The 17,609-nt window shown below is 47.6% G+C and overlaps 2 protein-coding genes across 6 annotated transcripts in view; one reads left to right on the top strand and one right to left on the bottom strand.

Annotated features, from left to right (window-relative positions):
* Nucleotides 1–6,146, top strand: part of TMEM184A (transmembrane protein 184A) — a 37,337-nt gene extending 31,191 nt beyond the window's left edge. For 2 of the 3 annotated variants that reach the window (XM_035131446.3, XM_060282495.2), the window contains exons 9-10: nt 928–1,125; nt 3,750–6,146. In XM_035131446.3, coding sequence (XP_034987337.1) covers nt 928–1,125; nt 3,750–3,994 — 443 coding nt within the window. In that variant the 3' untranslated portion in view covers nt 3,995–6,146. The remainder of the gene's footprint in view (nt 1–927; nt 1,126–3,749) is intronic. The other variant, XM_088657071.1, reaches the window with a different exon arrangement.
* Nucleotides 6,147–8,017: 1,871 nt separating this feature from the next.
* The window catches only part of MAFK (MAF bZIP transcription factor K), a 33,386-nt gene continuing 23,794 nt past the window's right edge, over nt 8,018–17,609 (bottom strand). The window contains exons 2-3 of one of the 3 annotated variants that reach the window (XM_035131457.3): nt 17,518–17,597; nt 8,018–14,206 (exon numbers count right to left, since the gene is read on the bottom strand). In XM_035131457.3, the coding sequence (XP_034987348.1) occupies nt 13,772–14,206; nt 17,518–17,553 (471 nt within the window). In that variant the 5' untranslated portion in view covers nt 17,554–17,597 and the 3' untranslated portion in view covers nt 8,018–13,771. The remainder of the gene's footprint in view (nt 14,207–17,517; nt 17,598–17,609) is intronic. The other 2 variants (XM_035131456.3, XM_088657072.1) reach the window with 2 other exon arrangements.

Raw genomic sequence — 17,609 nt, 5'->3', positions numbered from 1 at the left:
TTATTTCTTTGGTGATCCCTTGTAGCCAAGTAAGATTGTCTTCCATAAACATGGTTTTAACAGTGAGTCTGTAAGTGACTGTGGATCCACACGCCCTTCCACAATGGAGACCTAGGTTTCCGGGTGAGAGTTGATCACGGTGAGGGTTTGCCAAGCGTGCCTTCCTCTTAGCACATTTCTCCCTTTCGTCCTGAGTTCGAGCATCTTCAAAGTCCACGACACTTTTGGTAAAGGCTGTTCTCCAACTGGAGCGCTCGCAGGCCAGTGTTTCCCAGTTGTCGGTGTTTATACTACATTTTTAAAGATTTGCCTTGAGAGAGTCTTTAAACCTCTTGTTGACCACCAGCATTACGCTTTCCATTGCTAAGTTCGGAATAGAGCAGTTGCTTTGGAAGACGATAACCAGGCACCCACACAACATGACCAGTCCAACGAAGTTGATGTTGGAGAATAATTGCTTTGACACTGGTGATCTTTGCTTCTTCCAGTACACCATTAGTTTGCCTGTCTTCCCAGGTGATGTGTCTTGTTAAAACTGTGTTTATGGAAGACAATCTTACTCGGATATGAGTGATCGCCAAAGAAGAAGAAGAAGAAGAAGAAGAATTAAGCGGTACACAAATTAAATAATACAATCAAATAATAGAAAAGCAAATCTACACTGACTGAGAGTAGCTGTCAAGGGTTTTAAGGCAGGTGCAAGGGATGAGGGGGGAGGCAGCAATACAGCTCCTCGCCAAGGGCGCAAGGGAGCCTGAGCACATCTCTGGCTAAAACCCTGGTGGCAAAATGATGTACCTCACAAGATCCTGGTGACGTGCAGAACTGCTCCATGGACCTGTGGGAAACCCACATGCGCCAACAGGACCTGACAAGCCACCTAATGCTTGGGTTGGTGATAAATTTACAAATATTCCCTTTGCACAGGGATGTTGCTGGCTATCCTGGAGAAATGCGGGGTGATCCCAGAGGTTCAGATCATCGATGGGAACACGGTGGGAGCCGGGACGGTAGCAGCTGGCTACCAGAACTTCATAATCTGCATCGAAATGCTGTTTGCTGCCATCGCCCTCCGATACGCTTTCACCTGCCAGGTGTACAGGGAGAAGAAGGAAAGTGCGACATGTGAGTGTTCTGAACAAGGTTGTGTTCCTCTGAAGCTAGCCTTCTGCCACCTGGTGCCATACAGATGTTTGGGGCCGCATCTCCCATACTGGGGCTGATACAGCCTTACAACATCTGGACAGCACCAGGGTGAACAAGGTTGCTTTAAGTCATGGGCGTAGGCAGGGGGGCAGGAGGGAGCAATTGCCCCCCCATAGAAGCAGGGCCACTGGCCAGCCTGCCCCACTGCCCGCCCGGTGCCGTCTCCCTTCTCCCTGGCTGGCTGTGGGGCGGGCGGCGGGAAAGCACCAGAGCCGCGCAAAGCGTTTGGCTGGCTTTCCCTCCCTCCGCCCCACAGCCAGCAAGGGAGAAGGGAGACGTCCCTTCTAGCCGGCTGGCTGTGGGGCGGGCGGAGGGAAAGCCAGGCAACCGCTTTGCGCGGCTCTGGGGCTTTCCCTCCACCTGCCCCAGCGATTGCAGAGGGGGAGGAGGGGATCGGAGCAGCCCGATTTCGGGCTGATCCTGGCTCCCCCTCGTCCCTTCCGATCGCGGAGGGGGAGGAGGGAGTCGGAGCAGCCCGATTTCGGGCTGATCCTGGCTCCCCCTCGTCCCTTCCTATCGCGGAGGGGAAGGAGGGAGTCGGAGCAGCCCGATTTCGGGCTGATCCTGGCTCCCCCTCGTCCCTTCCTATCGCGGAGGGGGAGGAGGGAGTCGGAGCAGCCCGATTTCGGGCTGATCCTGGCTCCCCCTCGTCCGTTCCTATCGCGGAGGGGGAGGAGGGAGTCGGAGCAGCCCGATTTCGGGCTGATCCTGGCTCCCCCTCGTCCCTTCCTATCGCGGAGGGGGAGGAGGGAGTCGGAGCAGCCCGATTTCGGGCTGCTCCGATGTGGCCCCGCCCCCGCCCCTTGGCCCCGCCCCTTGCTCCCCGCCCCTTGCCCCCCCCTGATTTTCATCCTGGCTACGCCCCTGCTTTAAGTCAGGGCTTCCCAAACTTGGGCCTCCAGCTGTTTTGGGAGTACAATTCCCATCATCCCTGACCACTAGTTCTGATAGCTAGGGATGGTGGGAGTTGTAGTCCAAAAGCAGCTAGAGCCCCAAGTTTGGGAAGCCCTGCTTTAAGTGTACAATAAATAAATTCAAATAAAAGTCTTGAATCTGAAGGTGAACAGCACTTGGTGCTTTTAAGGAGGTGCTCTCCGGCAGCTGACGCTTAGGAGGCATTCAGTCTTTTTCGGAGAACAGCGTTTTGAGCGGTCAGAACCGTGGTGTCATTTCCCCCTAGCATAGGTGCCAACTCCCTGGGGCCCTAGGTGCCGTACCACCCACAAAATTACCCATACATTTAGGTGCCAGGGCCATGAACGTTGCATGGCACCCACGACCCTGGACACCCATGGTCGTGGCACCAAGCTGGCACTCCTGCCCTACATTACTATAAAATGGTGAGGGAGGTACGGTCTCTTCCACATGTGTGGAAAGGACAGGCAACAACAGGGCCAAAGTAACTGGAGACTGGGGCAGAATTTTTATTTTAACATGTTTTGAGCCTTTTTGAACTACTGGTGGCCAAAAAGTAGAAAATGACTGGACCTACATAGCACTGCTGTTTGTTTTCTGGTAGCTTTTCCCAACCTGGTGCCCCCAGATGTCCAACTCCCACCAGCTTCATCTTGGTCCAATGGTCAGGGTTGATGGGGGTTGTAGTCCAACAATGTCTGGCGAGCACCAGGTTGAGGAAATTGCTTTTTTGAAAAGGCTTTTCTTAGTCTCTTCTTTCTAAATATTATTATTATTATTATTATTATTATTATTATTATTATTATTATTAATACCCCGGCCATCTGCCTGTGTTTCCCCAGCCCCTCTGGGTGGCTCCCAACAAAATATTAAAATACAATAATTCATCAAATATTAAAATATTAATATCCCTCCTCACTCACCCTAGTGAGCAAGCGGCAGAGCACATTCCCTTGCACATTGTTGGAAGCAAGTGGATGATTCGTCAGAATCCTTTAAATTAAACAATCCAGTCTGGCTTGTTCCTGGTATGTTTCCCCTTTATTTCCTAATAATAATAATAATAATAATAATAATAATAATAATAAATAATTTATACCCCGCCCATCTGGCTGGGTTTCCCCAGCCACTCTGGGCAGCTCCCAAGAGGATATTAAAAACACGATAAAACATCAAACATTACAAACTTCCCTAAACAGGGCTGCCTTCAGATGTCTTCTGAAAGTCAGATAGTTGTTTATTTCCGTGACATCTGACGGGAGGACGTTCCACAGGCCATGTGCCACCACCGAGAAGGCCCTCTGCCTGGTTCCCTGTAACCTCACTTCTCACAGCAAGGGAACCGCCAGAAGGCCCTCAGCACTGGACCTCAGTGTCCGGGCTGGACGATGGGGGTGGAGACGCTCCTTCAGGTCTACTAGGCCAAGGCTGTTTAGGGCTTTAAAGGTCAGCACCAGCACTTTGAATTGTGCTCGGAAATGTCCTGAGACCCAATGCAGGACTTTCAGGACCAGTGTTATGTGATCTTGGTGGCCACTCCCAGTCACCAGTCTAGCTGTTGCATTCTGGATTAGTTGTAGCCATGTTTACATGATTACGCTTCTCCCGTGTCCTCTTCTTGCTCCCAGCAAACCTTGCCCCGATGCAGAGCATCTCCAGTGGCCTGAAGGAGACCATGAGCCCCCAGGACATTGTCCAGGATGCCATTCACAACTTCTCCCCAGCGTACCAGCAGTACACCCAGCAGTCCATGCGAGAGGCTGGCGAGCTGGGGCAGAACGGGCACGTGGAGCCCAAAGCCGATGGCCAACACATCAAGAAGAGCAAGAACATTGAGAAGAGGGTATTGATAATCTCCGACGACGAACTATAGGGCACGTCTCGCGGGTGGAAACCATGGTGGGTTTTGTAGGAAAGACCTCCTCGCCACCTTCCAGCTCAGTTGCTGCGGACAGAACTGGACATCAGATGGGCTGGCCGGCGTGAGAGAAAATGGAGGTGTCGCCACCAATCCCCTCAATTGGCTATTGCCTCGAGAAGGCTCAAATGCTTGGAAAGTTGGTTTCTCAAGCCCTCCCACTTCTTCGTGTTTCCTCGGCCTTTGCACTCAACCCATTGTGTGAGCCTTTTCCTCCTGCTTTTGGGGATGCGCGTGAGGGCACAAAATGGCGGCATGTTCCAGAAAGTTCCAAGAGGTTCTGGAAGATGGCTTAGAATGCCTCCAGCCTCTCTCCTATTGGCTGAAGCAAAGATAGTGTAGTGGGGGCAACTTTTCTCAGTTGGACTCTTGAGCGACAGCTCCGGGCCCAAGACGGGATTGGGTTGGGGACTGGCTTGGAAGAACAGGGGAAAGGCCAGGATTGCGGGAGCAGAGGTAATGTTTTTGAATGAAAACTGTGCCCCAACAGCGATATAGTCTGGGTTTGGTCCCGTGGGAAGGAATGAAACTAACTGAAGCTGCGTTTGAAAGCATGGATCCAGCTCAGTCACATGTGAATTAATAGGCAGAAATCTGAGGGAGGAGAGGACTTTGAGGGGGCAGCTGCAATGGCTGCAGTTGAAAGCAGAGGCAAATGGGAAGTGAGGAACTCCTTATGGAGGAAATGGAGACTCCAAGGAAGCGTAAACATTGCTATTCCTAGTCCGTTCTTGGTGCTAAAGGAAAAACCTTTTTTAAAAAATAATAATAATCAATATATATATATATATATTGTGTGTTGGTTGAACCCAGATCTATCTCAGTTAAAGCCATTTTAGAGAGACTGATCTGCTATGGATCAGGAATTGTGCCCCCTTGTATTAGGTTGGTGGTGGTAGAATTGAAACTGTTTCCTGGAGAGGAAAGCTGAGGACAGTTTGACCACATGGTACAAAGAATGTAGGCAGAAATCCTTGGTGGGCTTAACACCCACCCACCCACCCACCCCGTGTGGGCTCAGTTCTGACACCCACCATTGTGGAAATTCCACACATATAGGGGGCAGCATAAGAACTGCCTATGGCTCTCCCCTTGAAATGTACAGTATACTGTTGAAAGAAAGAGCAGCCTATGGACCTCTAATCTTGTGCGACTCCCAACTCCCCATCAGCTCCAGAGAGCAGGGCCGATAGTGGTAGTTTCCAAGTCACCTTCAAAGGCAGCCCCATGTAGAGAACATTGCAGTAGCCCAAGCAGGAGATAACCAGAGCATGTACCACTCTGGTGAGTCAGTGCATGGGCGGGTAGGGTCTCAGGCAGCATACCAGATGGAGCTGGTAGACAGCCGACTTGGATGCGGAACTGACCATCTTCATGGACAGCTGAGTGTCCAAAATGACCCCCAGGCTGCGCACCTGGCCCTTCAGGGACACAGTTAACCCATTCAGAACCAGGGAGTCCCCCACACCTGCCCACCCCTTCCCCCAGAAACAGTTTTCCCATCTTGTCAGGATTCAACCTCAATCTGAAGACTGCCATCCATACTCCAGACACTTGCACAGGACGTTCACTGCCTTCAATGGTTCCTATTTAGAGAGGTAGAGCTGGTTATCATCTACATATTGGTGAATACTCAGCCCCAACTCCCTGGTGATCTCTCCAAGCGGCTTCATAGAGATGTTTAAAAGCATGGGAAGGGGGACAGAGCCCCGAAGCACCCCACAGGTGAGAGCCCAGGGATCCAAGCACTCATCCCCCTAACATCACTTTCTGGACACAGCCCAGGAGGAAGGAGCAGAACCATTGCAAAACAGTGCACCCAACACCCAACTCTTCTAGACGGTCCAAGAGATAATACCAGGGTCAAGGTACTAAAAGCCGCTGAGAGATCCAGCAGAACCAGGAAACAGCTTTCACCTGTCCCTAGCCTGCAGATCATTCAAGATTCTGCTTGAACAGCACTTCTCTATGCAGTGATAGAATGTAATGCTTTCTTCTTTGGATGTTGCATCTTTTAAAGAGAGGTGGCAACTGCTGGGAGTGTAAACTTGTACATTTTAAATTATTTATATAAAAAGGCTTCTAATAAAATGAAGGGGGGGGGAAACATTTCTGTGTGCATTGTCAAATCACTGTTAAGTATTCTTCTAGCAGGCAAACCCGTTCTCTGAATAGGAGTCCTCTGTAACTCAGGAAGGCACCACCTGGGACTGGGAGGGATCAGCAAGCTGCAGGGAATTCCCAAGGTTTGCAGAAGTACAAAGAAATCTTTGCAGGGAAAAGCTCAAAACGTTCCAACGGAGTCAGAACTTCCTGAGCTCAGGCAAACAAGACACTTTAGTACAGTCGTACCTTGCCTCCTGAACGCCTTGGGAGTCGAACGTTCTGGCTCCCGATTGAAAACCGGAAGTGAGTGTTCCAGTTTTCGAATGTTCTTTTGGAAGTCAAATGTCCGACGGGGCTTCCACGGTTTCCGATTGGCTGCTGGAGCTTCCTGCAGCCAATTAGAAGCCGAACGTTTCGGAAGTCGAACGGACTTCCGTAACAGATTCTGTTCGACCTCCGAGGTACAACTGTATGTGGTTCAGGGATATTCTGGCCAGGCCAAAAAACCAAATGAGAGTGTGGAGGACTCCTAAGGGGTGTGGCCTGGGCAGAGTTCCAAGGGCTGGATTCAGAAGCTTAGAGGGTTACATGTGCCCAACTCCTATTTGAGCCTGATCCAAATGCTACTGCATTTCAACTTTTGCTGTCTGCCTCGAGGGCCCCTAGGTCTTTCACTTAATGCTGGACACAGAGCAGAATAACTGATGGATTTTGTTGTCAGGGTTTTAAGCGAGTTGTCACTGTTGCATCTTTTCCTAGCCGCCCTTGACACAACTACTAGCGGTCTAATTAAGTGTGCATGACATCTCCTGCACGGCAGCCTAAGGCTGCTAACAAATTAAAGCCTTCAAGCTTTTCCCATTAGCTTTCTCCGGCCCCTCTCTTGCCTCCCTTAGGAAGAGCCCTGTTCGATCAGGCCACAGGCCCATCACCTTGTCCAACAGCTTGTTCCCCAACAGTTGCCAAGAGGAAGCTAACAGGCAGGGCTGGGGTGCAACGGCAATCTCCCAGCTCGTGCTCCCCAGCAGCTGTTGCTCTGAGGCACACCTTGGAGATGATCACTGGAGAACTCGAAAGCTTGATAAGGAAGGGTGGCATTTTAATTAGTCCTATGAAAGGCAGGGTCATTCGGGTTTTTTGAGTCCCCAAACAAACTCTGCTACCTGCCAGCTTTTGTTCATTTTGGTTAGACTACACAAATCCAGAGTGGTGGCTGGATGGCGCCTTTTGCCCCTCCTTCCAGTATACCTGAAGGAGCGTCTCCACCTCCATCATTCTGCCCGGACACTGAGGTCCAGCACCAAGGGCCTTCTGGCAGTTCCCTCGTTGCGAGAAGCCAAGTTGCAGGGAACCAGGCAGAGGGCCTTCTCGGTGGTGGTGCCTGCCCTGTGGAACGCCCTCCCAACAGATGTCAAAAAGGAAAACAACTATCAGACTTTTAGAAGACATCTGAAGGCAGCCCTGTTCAGGGAGGCTTTTAATGTTTAATAGATTATTGTGTTTTATTTTTCTGTTGGAAGCCGCCCAGAGTGGCTGGGGAGACCCGGCCAGATGGGCGGGGTATAAATAATAAATTATTATTATTATATTATTATCAACTGCTGCTGCCAAACATAGCTCTGCTTTCCTTTGGGGTAGCCCAAGACCTCCAGACACACATCCCAGGCTTGTGCCCCGGGGAGTTCACTTTGGTGCTGTTAACACAGCAGTTGGACTTCACCCCTGGAGACACACTCCATAATCTCTTGAGGCAGGCTGATGTCAACCATCTAGGTCTTTCATAAAGCCCTCCTGGGCTCTGTGCAAGCTGTAGGAAGGATGGCAGCCTGAGGCCCCAAAGTTTTGAACATACTGATTACAGACCAGGTCAAATCTGAAACCAGAAAATGCTTTATTGGAAAGGTACAAAAAAACCAACCAAACAAAAAAACCAGTCATTGCAGCTTAAAATGTACAGCAATAAATTAACATTGTGTTGTAAGTTTTTTTTTTGTCAAGAGAAAAGTAGATTGGACACGCACACACACAGTGAATATGCCTTACGAAACAGGCACCCACATTACTTGATATATCAATAATTTATTTCATAATAAAAAAGCAGCGCACGAAAAATAAATATTGAAATGAAAATAATCAAGTAAAACCACAGAAGACAGAATGAACAGGTGATAAAAAAAGAGAGAAACTTTCCTATAATTTTTCAAGGATCAGTGAAAATGGGGGAAAGAAAAGCATTATGGTCAGCTATCAGTGGGAAAACACTCCTGTGTCTATGGAGGTAGGGACAAAAAACTTAAACATTAAAACCAAATAGTGGTAAAGCTTAAAAAGACTTGAAAAGGGAGGGGGAAGGGAAGGGCTTCACTTCTTGGCTTTAGGCCACGGGAGTAAACCTGAATTCCCTTCTGATTTCTCACATTAAGAAACCTCACTGCTGACTGCTCCAGTTACCAATTTCTCAGGAAGTTGCACATCCTTCACTGCAAGATTAAACAATCCAGCTTGTTAGCTTTCAAATATCGAAGTGCCATGTCTTATGGCAGCCTTCCCCGACCTGCTGTCCTCCAGATGTTGTTAAGAGGACAATGCTCACTATCCCTGGCCATAATGGGCTGCGGCTAATGGGATCTGGGAATACATGATGCAGATTGAGATGGCAGGCCTGCACAATCTGTGGGGAAGGTCAATTTCTTTGATACTCCCTCATTTGTTTCTGTTTTTTTAAACTCCCCTGTGTGTAGTAAGCCAGCATGGAAGGGAGAAAGGTTTAGCATGGTTTTCTCCCTCATCCGCATGGTTACTGCAAGTGAGGAGTGTTCAGTGCATTCAAAATCATGATCCACCCCCCCCATGGAACCTGGTACAGTCCAGAATGAGACCATCATGGTAGCCTAAACACAGCTCCAATACTGAGCAAGCCTTCCAAGAAAGGCAGTTGGTCTGGCCAAACAGCAGCAAGGATCGGAACAGTGCAACTGGCTGCTAGTGGACCGAAATTAGTCCATGGGATGTTTCATTCTGCCCAATCATCTGCCCCTCTTAGACATGCTAGCATTGAGGGAGAGAGTTCAGCCCCAGTGGAAAACAAGGCAGGCCCCAGAACCCCAAATGGCAAGTCATACCCAATGTGGACATCAAGCACTGCAACAGTGTCGTGCATGCGTTTCTGAGGCTCCTCTAACAGGTCCTGGAGGCTGGATGGGCAAAGATGTGCCAGACCTAGCAGAGAACAGCTGGATTGTTAACCTCACATGAAGGTAAGCTGAGGCGGGAAGAGATACCCCAGGAGCCAAATTTAGGGCACCATTAAAGGCAGAATGGAAGACGGACAAATCTGACCACAAACCACTGAGCAGTTCCTTTGGAAGGGCCACTGAGCTGGGCACAAGTCGCAGCAAGACTCAGAAAAGCCAAAGCATACATTGAACATCTTTTCATGTATGGAGAAATGAAGCTCAGGATGGTGGAAGCAGGAATTGCCTACGTAAGCATATGCATGTAGGGCAGGCTAAGGATACACATTCCTGCAGTGACTGATGGCACAATTTGCTCAGGTCTCCTGAACTTCCCATTCCTTTCGGTGTACAGACTTTTGAGAGGAAGGTCTTTCCAATAGATATCTCTGGCTGCAGCCACAGGTGTCGAAAAAGTAGGTGAGAAATAAAACTAAACAAAGCTTTCAGATTCCTTCCGTCATATTCCTGACTCGTCAGAGAAAACTATCGGCTCTTCTCTCCTCCCCACTCTCTCTTGGAAGCAGACTTCTTTTTTTTTAAATAAGAAAATGACAATATACCACACTAAAAAAGACAACAACCCAGACAATATCTTTTACAAAAAAATCTGTACGATAAAATGTATATAATTATGCATTTATTATATATATATCTATATATATTTATATATATATATGTTTCTATAAGTGTGTCTCTCAAATATTTCCACATGGTCCTTAAATGATATCCAATATGGATTACCTACCATGGCTATGGTAACGACAGCTTTAATAATGCCTTTGGCCTCTTGCTCCTGATCAAATTACAAAGGTACATAGTCCTGGTGTTGGTTTGTTTGTTTGATGTCACTTTGCCTCACAGAAGCTGCTGTTAGCTCTCAAATTAACGGCAGAGATCAGACTGAGGTCACTCCCTCAGAGATTAGCGTATTATCCATGGCAAATTCTAGATGCTTCATGTGCCTGCAGACCACCTATGGAGGAGGAGGTTTTCCAGCAACTACCCCATGGGGAGAGTAAGCAGAAAACTAGTTGGTGGGAAACACACAGCTGCTAGGGGCTACTAAACCATAAGGCTGAAGCCTTAATTCCGCTGGCTGCAAACACAATTTCAGTTAGAATGTTGTTGGAACGTCTCCTACCAGTTTCTTTTTTAAAAATCAGCAATTGCTTGCCTGCACCTCTGGCCGACTTTCCTAGAACTGTGGCAGGCAGGTGATTACTCAGTTGCAAAGAAACACTACTCAAGAAAATGTCTGTGTCTCTGTCTTATTCTGAAAGGAAACCCCATGAAACACATTCATGGAAACCCAAGAGCTGTACATCTATGGGATTCTAGCACTGTAGGGTGGTCATTAACTGGGCGCAGCCTGTACAGAACAATTTGTGGAGTCAACGTAGCAGCTGCTATTGGCGATGCCCTTCGTACGGCAGCTTTTGAGCAAGTCTAGTCTTTTGTTATCTCTATGATGAAACAGAGGTTAACACTATCCTCTTGTTTCCAGGGTCCTGGCTATGACAGCCTGTGGCCATACATATATGGTTGAGCACCATTTCCCATCTGCCCCAGCCAACAAGGCTACAAATGAGGGATTGTGGGAGCTGTAGTCCAGCAACATCTGGAGGGCCACAAATTCCCCATCGCTCAGCTATGAGATGGTCCTGGGCTGCGGACAGAGGTTTCCTTCTGGAGAGTAAATTCTGGGGTGGGGCATCCTTAAGCCCATAAGCATCCAGGCATCCTTAAGCCCATAATGGCCAGCCCTACTTGTTTTCCAAAGCTCCAACAGTGCAAATTATCTAAAACCTTTCTCCGCTTTAAGAACTAAAGAAGCTTGCAGAGATCCAGGGCATTTTCCAAAATAATTTTTTACAGGAAATAAGATGTGCTATTTTTTTTCTTCCTCAACCTTTGCTGAGGGGGTCAAAAAAGGCATGGGTTAAAACACAGGACATCAACTTGCCTTCTAGAGGGTAATGTGAGGCCTAGAAAGAAATGAGGTAATCCTTAAAAAGGTCACATCTCAAGACTCAGAAAATAAGCCACTGGAACAGTGGGCTGGTAGGAATTTAAGTCTGGAATAAATGACTTGGGTTTTTGTTTTATTTTCCTTACGGTTGTTGCAAGTGTGCAATCCTGCTAACTCTTATTGAGTGTAGACACAGTAGGTGTTAGTGGCAGCACTGGTAAAGGATCTGCCCTGTACATGCACCCAACTGCCATGGGTGATACACCATCCATGTTCCTAACTCCACTAAGGGGAGTGTGGTCTCTGCTTACCACCATCAATGATAATGGTGTCAGGCAGAGTATCACTCCTGCAGCAGCAAATGCACACACAGAGTGAGAGTGAGTGTGCCAAGGGAGCTTGAGTGAAGTTATTTCTCTTCCTGGCATTGGCTATTTGGGAACACGTACAGGGTTTAAATCGCCACCAGCATTTTCACCGGCCCGCCCTGGTTCAAATCCACATCACAGATTGCCCCACCAGCAATATGCAATGGTTCAGCTCTGTTTTGGAAGTTCTCCAGCCCTGTTATCAATATACAGAGCGGCGGATAATGTGCAAAACAGAGCTTCCTCCCTGTAAAAGGATGCCACCCCCCAAAAGGAGCAAGTCAGGGAGAAATTCCAGGGTATCTTTTACACTGGCATCTTAGTTGGGGTTTATGTGTTGAGTATCTGGTGGGGAGGCAGCATTCAAAAGGTTCTAGCTTACACCAGCAGTCTAAAATGGTGTAGTCCATCTAAAATGTTGCCACATGGGGCATTTGGGCTCCAAGCCTCAGGGTCCTCCCCCTTTTTATCTGGGAACCTTAAAGGAGTACCTTTTGCTAAGGAAGCTGAAGCTGAAGATTACTTGTCTTGCAGGCACAGCTTATGTCAACTTGTATGAGGTCCTTCCTTTTCATTAAATCTGAAAACCTGTTGCTTTCCCTTACATCCTTGGATTTTACAAACTCATTTACAAACTTTTAACTCCTCTCTTTCCCCACTAAATTCAAAAAACCTCTGCTTTCCTCTCCCTCCACTCTTCTACCCCACCTCCCAAGTCCTCTTCTGCCCTCCCCACCACGAACCAACTCAGATCCACGAAACACATTTCTCCACCATCCCCCATCCCAACTTTGCAATTACGGTACTTGAGAAAGAAACCTTCCTGCATTTTCAAACCTTCTTGCATTCCTTGGCATCATTATCTATGCCCTGGTCTGGAGATTAACTCCAAGGATCTGTTCCCTTGTAGATATTTACATCTACTAGGCAGCTCGTCCAAGGACATCTTTGCCATACGTTGTCTTTTGGCATTAAAGAGCACCGAAAAGAGCTCTCGTGAAGTCAGAAAGAGGATAAGTTAAGGCTTTGTGTTGACATCACACTTGTTTCTGTCTCTTATGTGAACCTTTCTTGTCTTCTCCTGCATGCTTCTGCTTTACAGGCCTTTTAGCAGACCCTGTAAGAGAACACCTTGTCAGAGCACGGGCTTCCTGCCGTTAACAGTATCTCTCTCTTTTTTACAACTCACCCCCATCCCCACACTCTTAACACTTTCCCATTTCCTTTTCTCTGCAGCATTGTTCAGTCTAGATCTAATAGTTATTGTTATGAGAAAGAGAGAGAGAAAGCAAGAGAGAGAGAGAGAGAGAAAGAGAGAGAGAAAGAGAGAGAGAATATTGGTTTAGAAGTAACAAGACTACATTTTTAAAAAGACATCTGACTCACAGGCACATTGTGGGGAAGTAGCTAGAGACGTTTTTTGCATTGTAGATACTGCTCTGTTTGCTAGGCCACACGGCAAAGGGGAGGGGAGATAACCACATCAAAGATGGAAATTCACCTGTGAAGGTGTTTCCATAACTGGAGAGATTAGACATTGTTCTATGACATTCTGATGAACTCTCAGCAAAAGCTGCTCCGGAGCCAATTGCCCATTCTGTGACTGACATAAAGCTGACTACAATCGGACATTTATTTATTTTTCTGAAAGAAGGAAGAGGCTGTTCTTCATTTATTCAACTTGCCTGTCAATTCTGCCAGGCCATCCGTTTCTGAGTGGTTCAGTTTCACGCCAAAATGTTCTGGAGAATACCCCGGTGTCTTCTCTCGATTGGGGAGCTGCCAGGGACTTAAAGAGGCTGTGAGGAGGAGTTGTGCAAGACCCCTCGTGCAATACCTACTACTCGATATGGCATTCCCATTTCAGCGGCTTGACAGAACTTGAAGTGCCCACAGCAAGAACAGCCCATTAGTTTCCCCCTTTGCAGAGTCCCCTTGGTAGCTTTGGGGGAGAAAATGGATTGCTGATCTTTCAGGAAGGCAGGCTTCTAAACCCATCAGCGAGATCCTACTCTCCCTTCCAAAAGGGCTGCTAGTTCTGCCGCTCTGGACACTAGGAGGCTGCTGAAAATGGCACAGAAGCGGACGAGATTTCTGCCGACTTCACGATGGTGATGACACTGGTGGCGGCAACTTTGGTCGGAGTGATGGGCCCCCGGGCGACAGTGCGGGCAAAGGTCTGCAGCGCCTCGTACTTGGAGCGCAGGGCGTCCAGCTCCAACTTCATGCTGCTGTTTTCCCGGGCGAGCTTCTCCACCTCCTGCTGCAGCTCCACCCGCTGCCTCTCCAGCTCCTCCTTCTGCGTCACACGCTTGATGCGGCAGCTGGCGGCGTAGCCCCGGTTCTTAAGTGTGCGCCGCCGCTGCTTCAGGCGGATGACCTCCTCTTTTGTGAGACCTCTCAAGTGCTGGTTCAGCTCCCGCACAGACATCGACACGAGTTCATCGTCACTGAGCACCGGGGCGTTCTCTCCCGACTCCTCCTTGACCTGCAGACGCCAATGTCACAAAGGCAACTTATGGATCACAGGATCATACAATCGGAAGGGACCACAAGGGCCATCTAGCCCAACCCCCTGCAGTGGAGAAATCTGTTGCCCAAAATGGGGCTCGAACCCACGACTCTGAGGTTAAGAGTCTTGTGCTCTACCGACTGAGCTATCCCAGTTCTAACCATCACTCAGCCTTGCTATCCTCTACGCCCTGATAACTTCCTAATTATTTGCTATCATACCCGGAACTGCCCTTGAAGGCTGTCCAATTAGTTCAAAATACTGCTGCCCCTATTCTGACCATGATGAGCTGACAAAACCGTATTATACTTGTTCAGCAACTGCACTGGCTTCTAGTTGGTCTCTGGGCTCAAAGCAAGGTGCGGGCTTTGACTTCTATAAGTCTAAACTATTTGGGTCCAAAGTATCTCAGGGAATGCCTTCTCCCGTGCAAAGATATACTAGAGCAGAAAGGAGGCACATTGGGTTTTAGTGGTAGATCTCTGGGTTATTTGCAGTAGATCAGGCATCTCCAAACTGAGGCCCTCCAGATGTTTTGGCCTACAACTCCCATGATCCGTAGCTAACAGGACCAGTGGTCAGGAAAGATGGGAATTGTAGTCCAAAACATCTGGAGGGCCGAAGTTTGGGGATGCCTGCAGTAGATCAACAAAGGTTCCTGGCCCCAAATAGTGAGTAAAATGGCAAGAAAAGCAACATTCTCTGTCATTGCTTTCCTTATGCTTATCACTTAATCTCTTGGCCTCAGTTTTCCTCACGTGTAATGATTGGAATAGTAATTGGCTGCCTCTGACCACCTCTTTGTGAATCTCTACTACCCAGTTTCAGAGTTCTGCATCAGAATTCCTCATCTGCAGGAACTCAGATGGAGAATTCTACTTGAAATCTGCAGATGATCCAGTGAGTGGCACTTTGTGCGGAGTAGTTCCTACCCAAGTCGACATTTTGCATCTGACTCTTCCCTCTGAGTCCAAAGCATCATTCACAAGAATCATTCATCATTTATAAAAAACCTGAACCAACATAGTTAAAAGTTATGGTAATGTACTACTTTTTTTTTTTTAAAAAAGTATCATTTCACAACAATTAGCAGTATCATTCAGTTTTTATAATTCAGATACGTGGTGGTAACTTTTCTTTTTCTGCTGCTGTGATAAAGTTAGTGCTTTTAAAAATACCTGACCAGTATTTGATCTGCTTAATCGACCAAATCCTTTCCCCCTCTCATAGAATTATAGGGTTGAAAGGAACCCCAAAAGACATCTAGTCCAACCCCCTGAAATGCAGAATCACAGCTGAAGAATCCATAACAGGTGGCCATCCAACCTATGTTCAAAAACCTTCACCACCTTCAGAGGGAGTCTGTCCCACTGTTGAACAGCTATTTAAATCGGTCAAATGCTCAACTGTAGTATGTAAATAAATTAATATTGGCTATCTGTTTGCTTCTGGGCCCAATTCACAGTGCTGATGCTAACTTTTAAGGCTATAAATGCCTTGGGAGCCAAATATCCCAATATGGATTTTTTTTAAAAAAATAAAATGGATTTCCTGTGTAAAGGACTATGTTGATATATTTTTTAGAAATGTCAGCATTTCATGGGCTGAGTGTTCAGCCACTCCAGGTCCCACATTTGGGTTGGACTAATAAAAGTATGCTGCCCTCTTAAGGATTTTGGAGTTTTTCAAATGGGCCAAGGGGCCTTTGCTCTTTGCCCACTTCCCACAGCGGCACGAGGGCAGGAAGCAGCAGAGTGGCTCTTTCCTTCCTCTGCACAAGCCACGTCAACCTCAGGATGTTGTACCTCAGAAGGGCTCCCCATGTCCCTCTTAGACGAGGAAATGACTCAGATGATTATGCACGGAAATTCATGCCCATATGAAGACATCCAGGAAATCTGTTACAGGACTTGAGCGTATGAAGCTGTTTAACATGGAATCAGACCATGAGTCCATCTAGACTGAGCTGGCTGACAGAAGATCTACTGGGTATCAGATAGATGTGCTTTCCAGCCCACTAACCAAAATCCTTTTAACTAGAGATGCAGGGGGTTGAATATGGAAACTTGTGCCTTGCAAAAATGCACCCTGCCACCACACTGGTCCCCAGCCTCTGAATGTGGCATGAATTTTCCTGCAAGATTCCATGAACTGCGTAAAACTTCACTTCAGCTCAGGTCCAGATACAGAATATTGTCCTCATCTCCAGCAAGTTAGACATAGGTATCTTTAGTTTCTCTTTAAAAAGCAAAGAAGAAAAACTCGCTTCTGAAGGAAAGCTGTATCACTGAGTTATCTGCAGGCAAAAGAATCTGGCACTGAATGATGTATTTTAAAGAATTACCACTGGGGAAGGTGGTGATTTAGAACAGGGAACCTGTGACACCCCACAGGATGGAGTCTAGCTCACATCAGCGCCAGCCAGAATAGCCAATGGTCAGGGACTCCGGAAGTTGCAGTCCAACAATACCTAGAGGTCTACAGGTTCCCCGCTTGTGATTTAGAAGATCTGCCACCATGGAAACTATTTTCATTCAGAGCACAAACACATTTTTTAAAAATAAAAGCCTTGTGTTCCACATTCTGTTTAACTAGGGTTGCCAGACTCAATAGAGGACAGGACTTCTGTGCCTTGAATTGTCCTGCTCTCTTTTGAGTCTGGAAACCTTAAAGAAAAACCAGCAGACCCTTTGTTTAATTTCCAAGCAAAGGGTCTGCTGGTTTCTCTTTAAGGTTTCCAGACTCAAAAGAGAGCAGGGCAATTAAAGGCACAGAAGTCCTGTCCTCTATTGCGTCTGGCAACCCTATGTTTAACAAATGCTATCCATATGCCTCTGAAACAGCCTCCCCCAACCTAGTGCTCTCCAGGTGTTTTGGATTACAGTTCCTCCAACCAGCACAGACAATGGTCTGTTGCAAGCTGGGAATTGCAACCCGGATGGGAGTTGCAACCTGGAATGTAAGGATGGCACTAAGTTAGAGAAGGATGCTCTGGGAGTTCACAAGCAAGGTGTGAAGATAATGGTCACCTGCAGTACCTGGCACACAGAGGTATATTGCCTCTGGCCATGGAAGTTCCATGAACTTGTCTCCGTTTTCCTTAAAAGCCATCTATGCTTTATACCAGAATTGGGGGGGGGACCTGTGGTCCTCCAGATGTTGCAGGACTACAACTCCCAGCATCCCTGACCATTTGCCATTCTGGCTGGGGCTGATGATAGCTAGAGTCCAGCAACATCTGCAGGGTCGCAAGTTCCACGCCCCCATTTTTATGCCACTTTACTTACCTTTAATGTTTTGTTTGGTTTTGGATTAGTCGTCATAACCTGGGTACGGTCACCTGGACAGAACTGCTCAGAAATTGCAACTAGATGGGAAG

Source organism: Zootoca vivipara, chromosome 13, assembly GCF_965207765.1.
Source record: "Zootoca vivipara chromosome 13, rZooViv2.hap1.1, whole genome shotgun sequence".
NCBI classification, from domain to species: Eukaryota; Metazoa; Chordata; class Lepidosauria; order Squamata; family Lacertidae; genus Zootoca; species Zootoca vivipara.
This window is presented reverse-complemented; position numbering and strand designations above follow the sequence as displayed.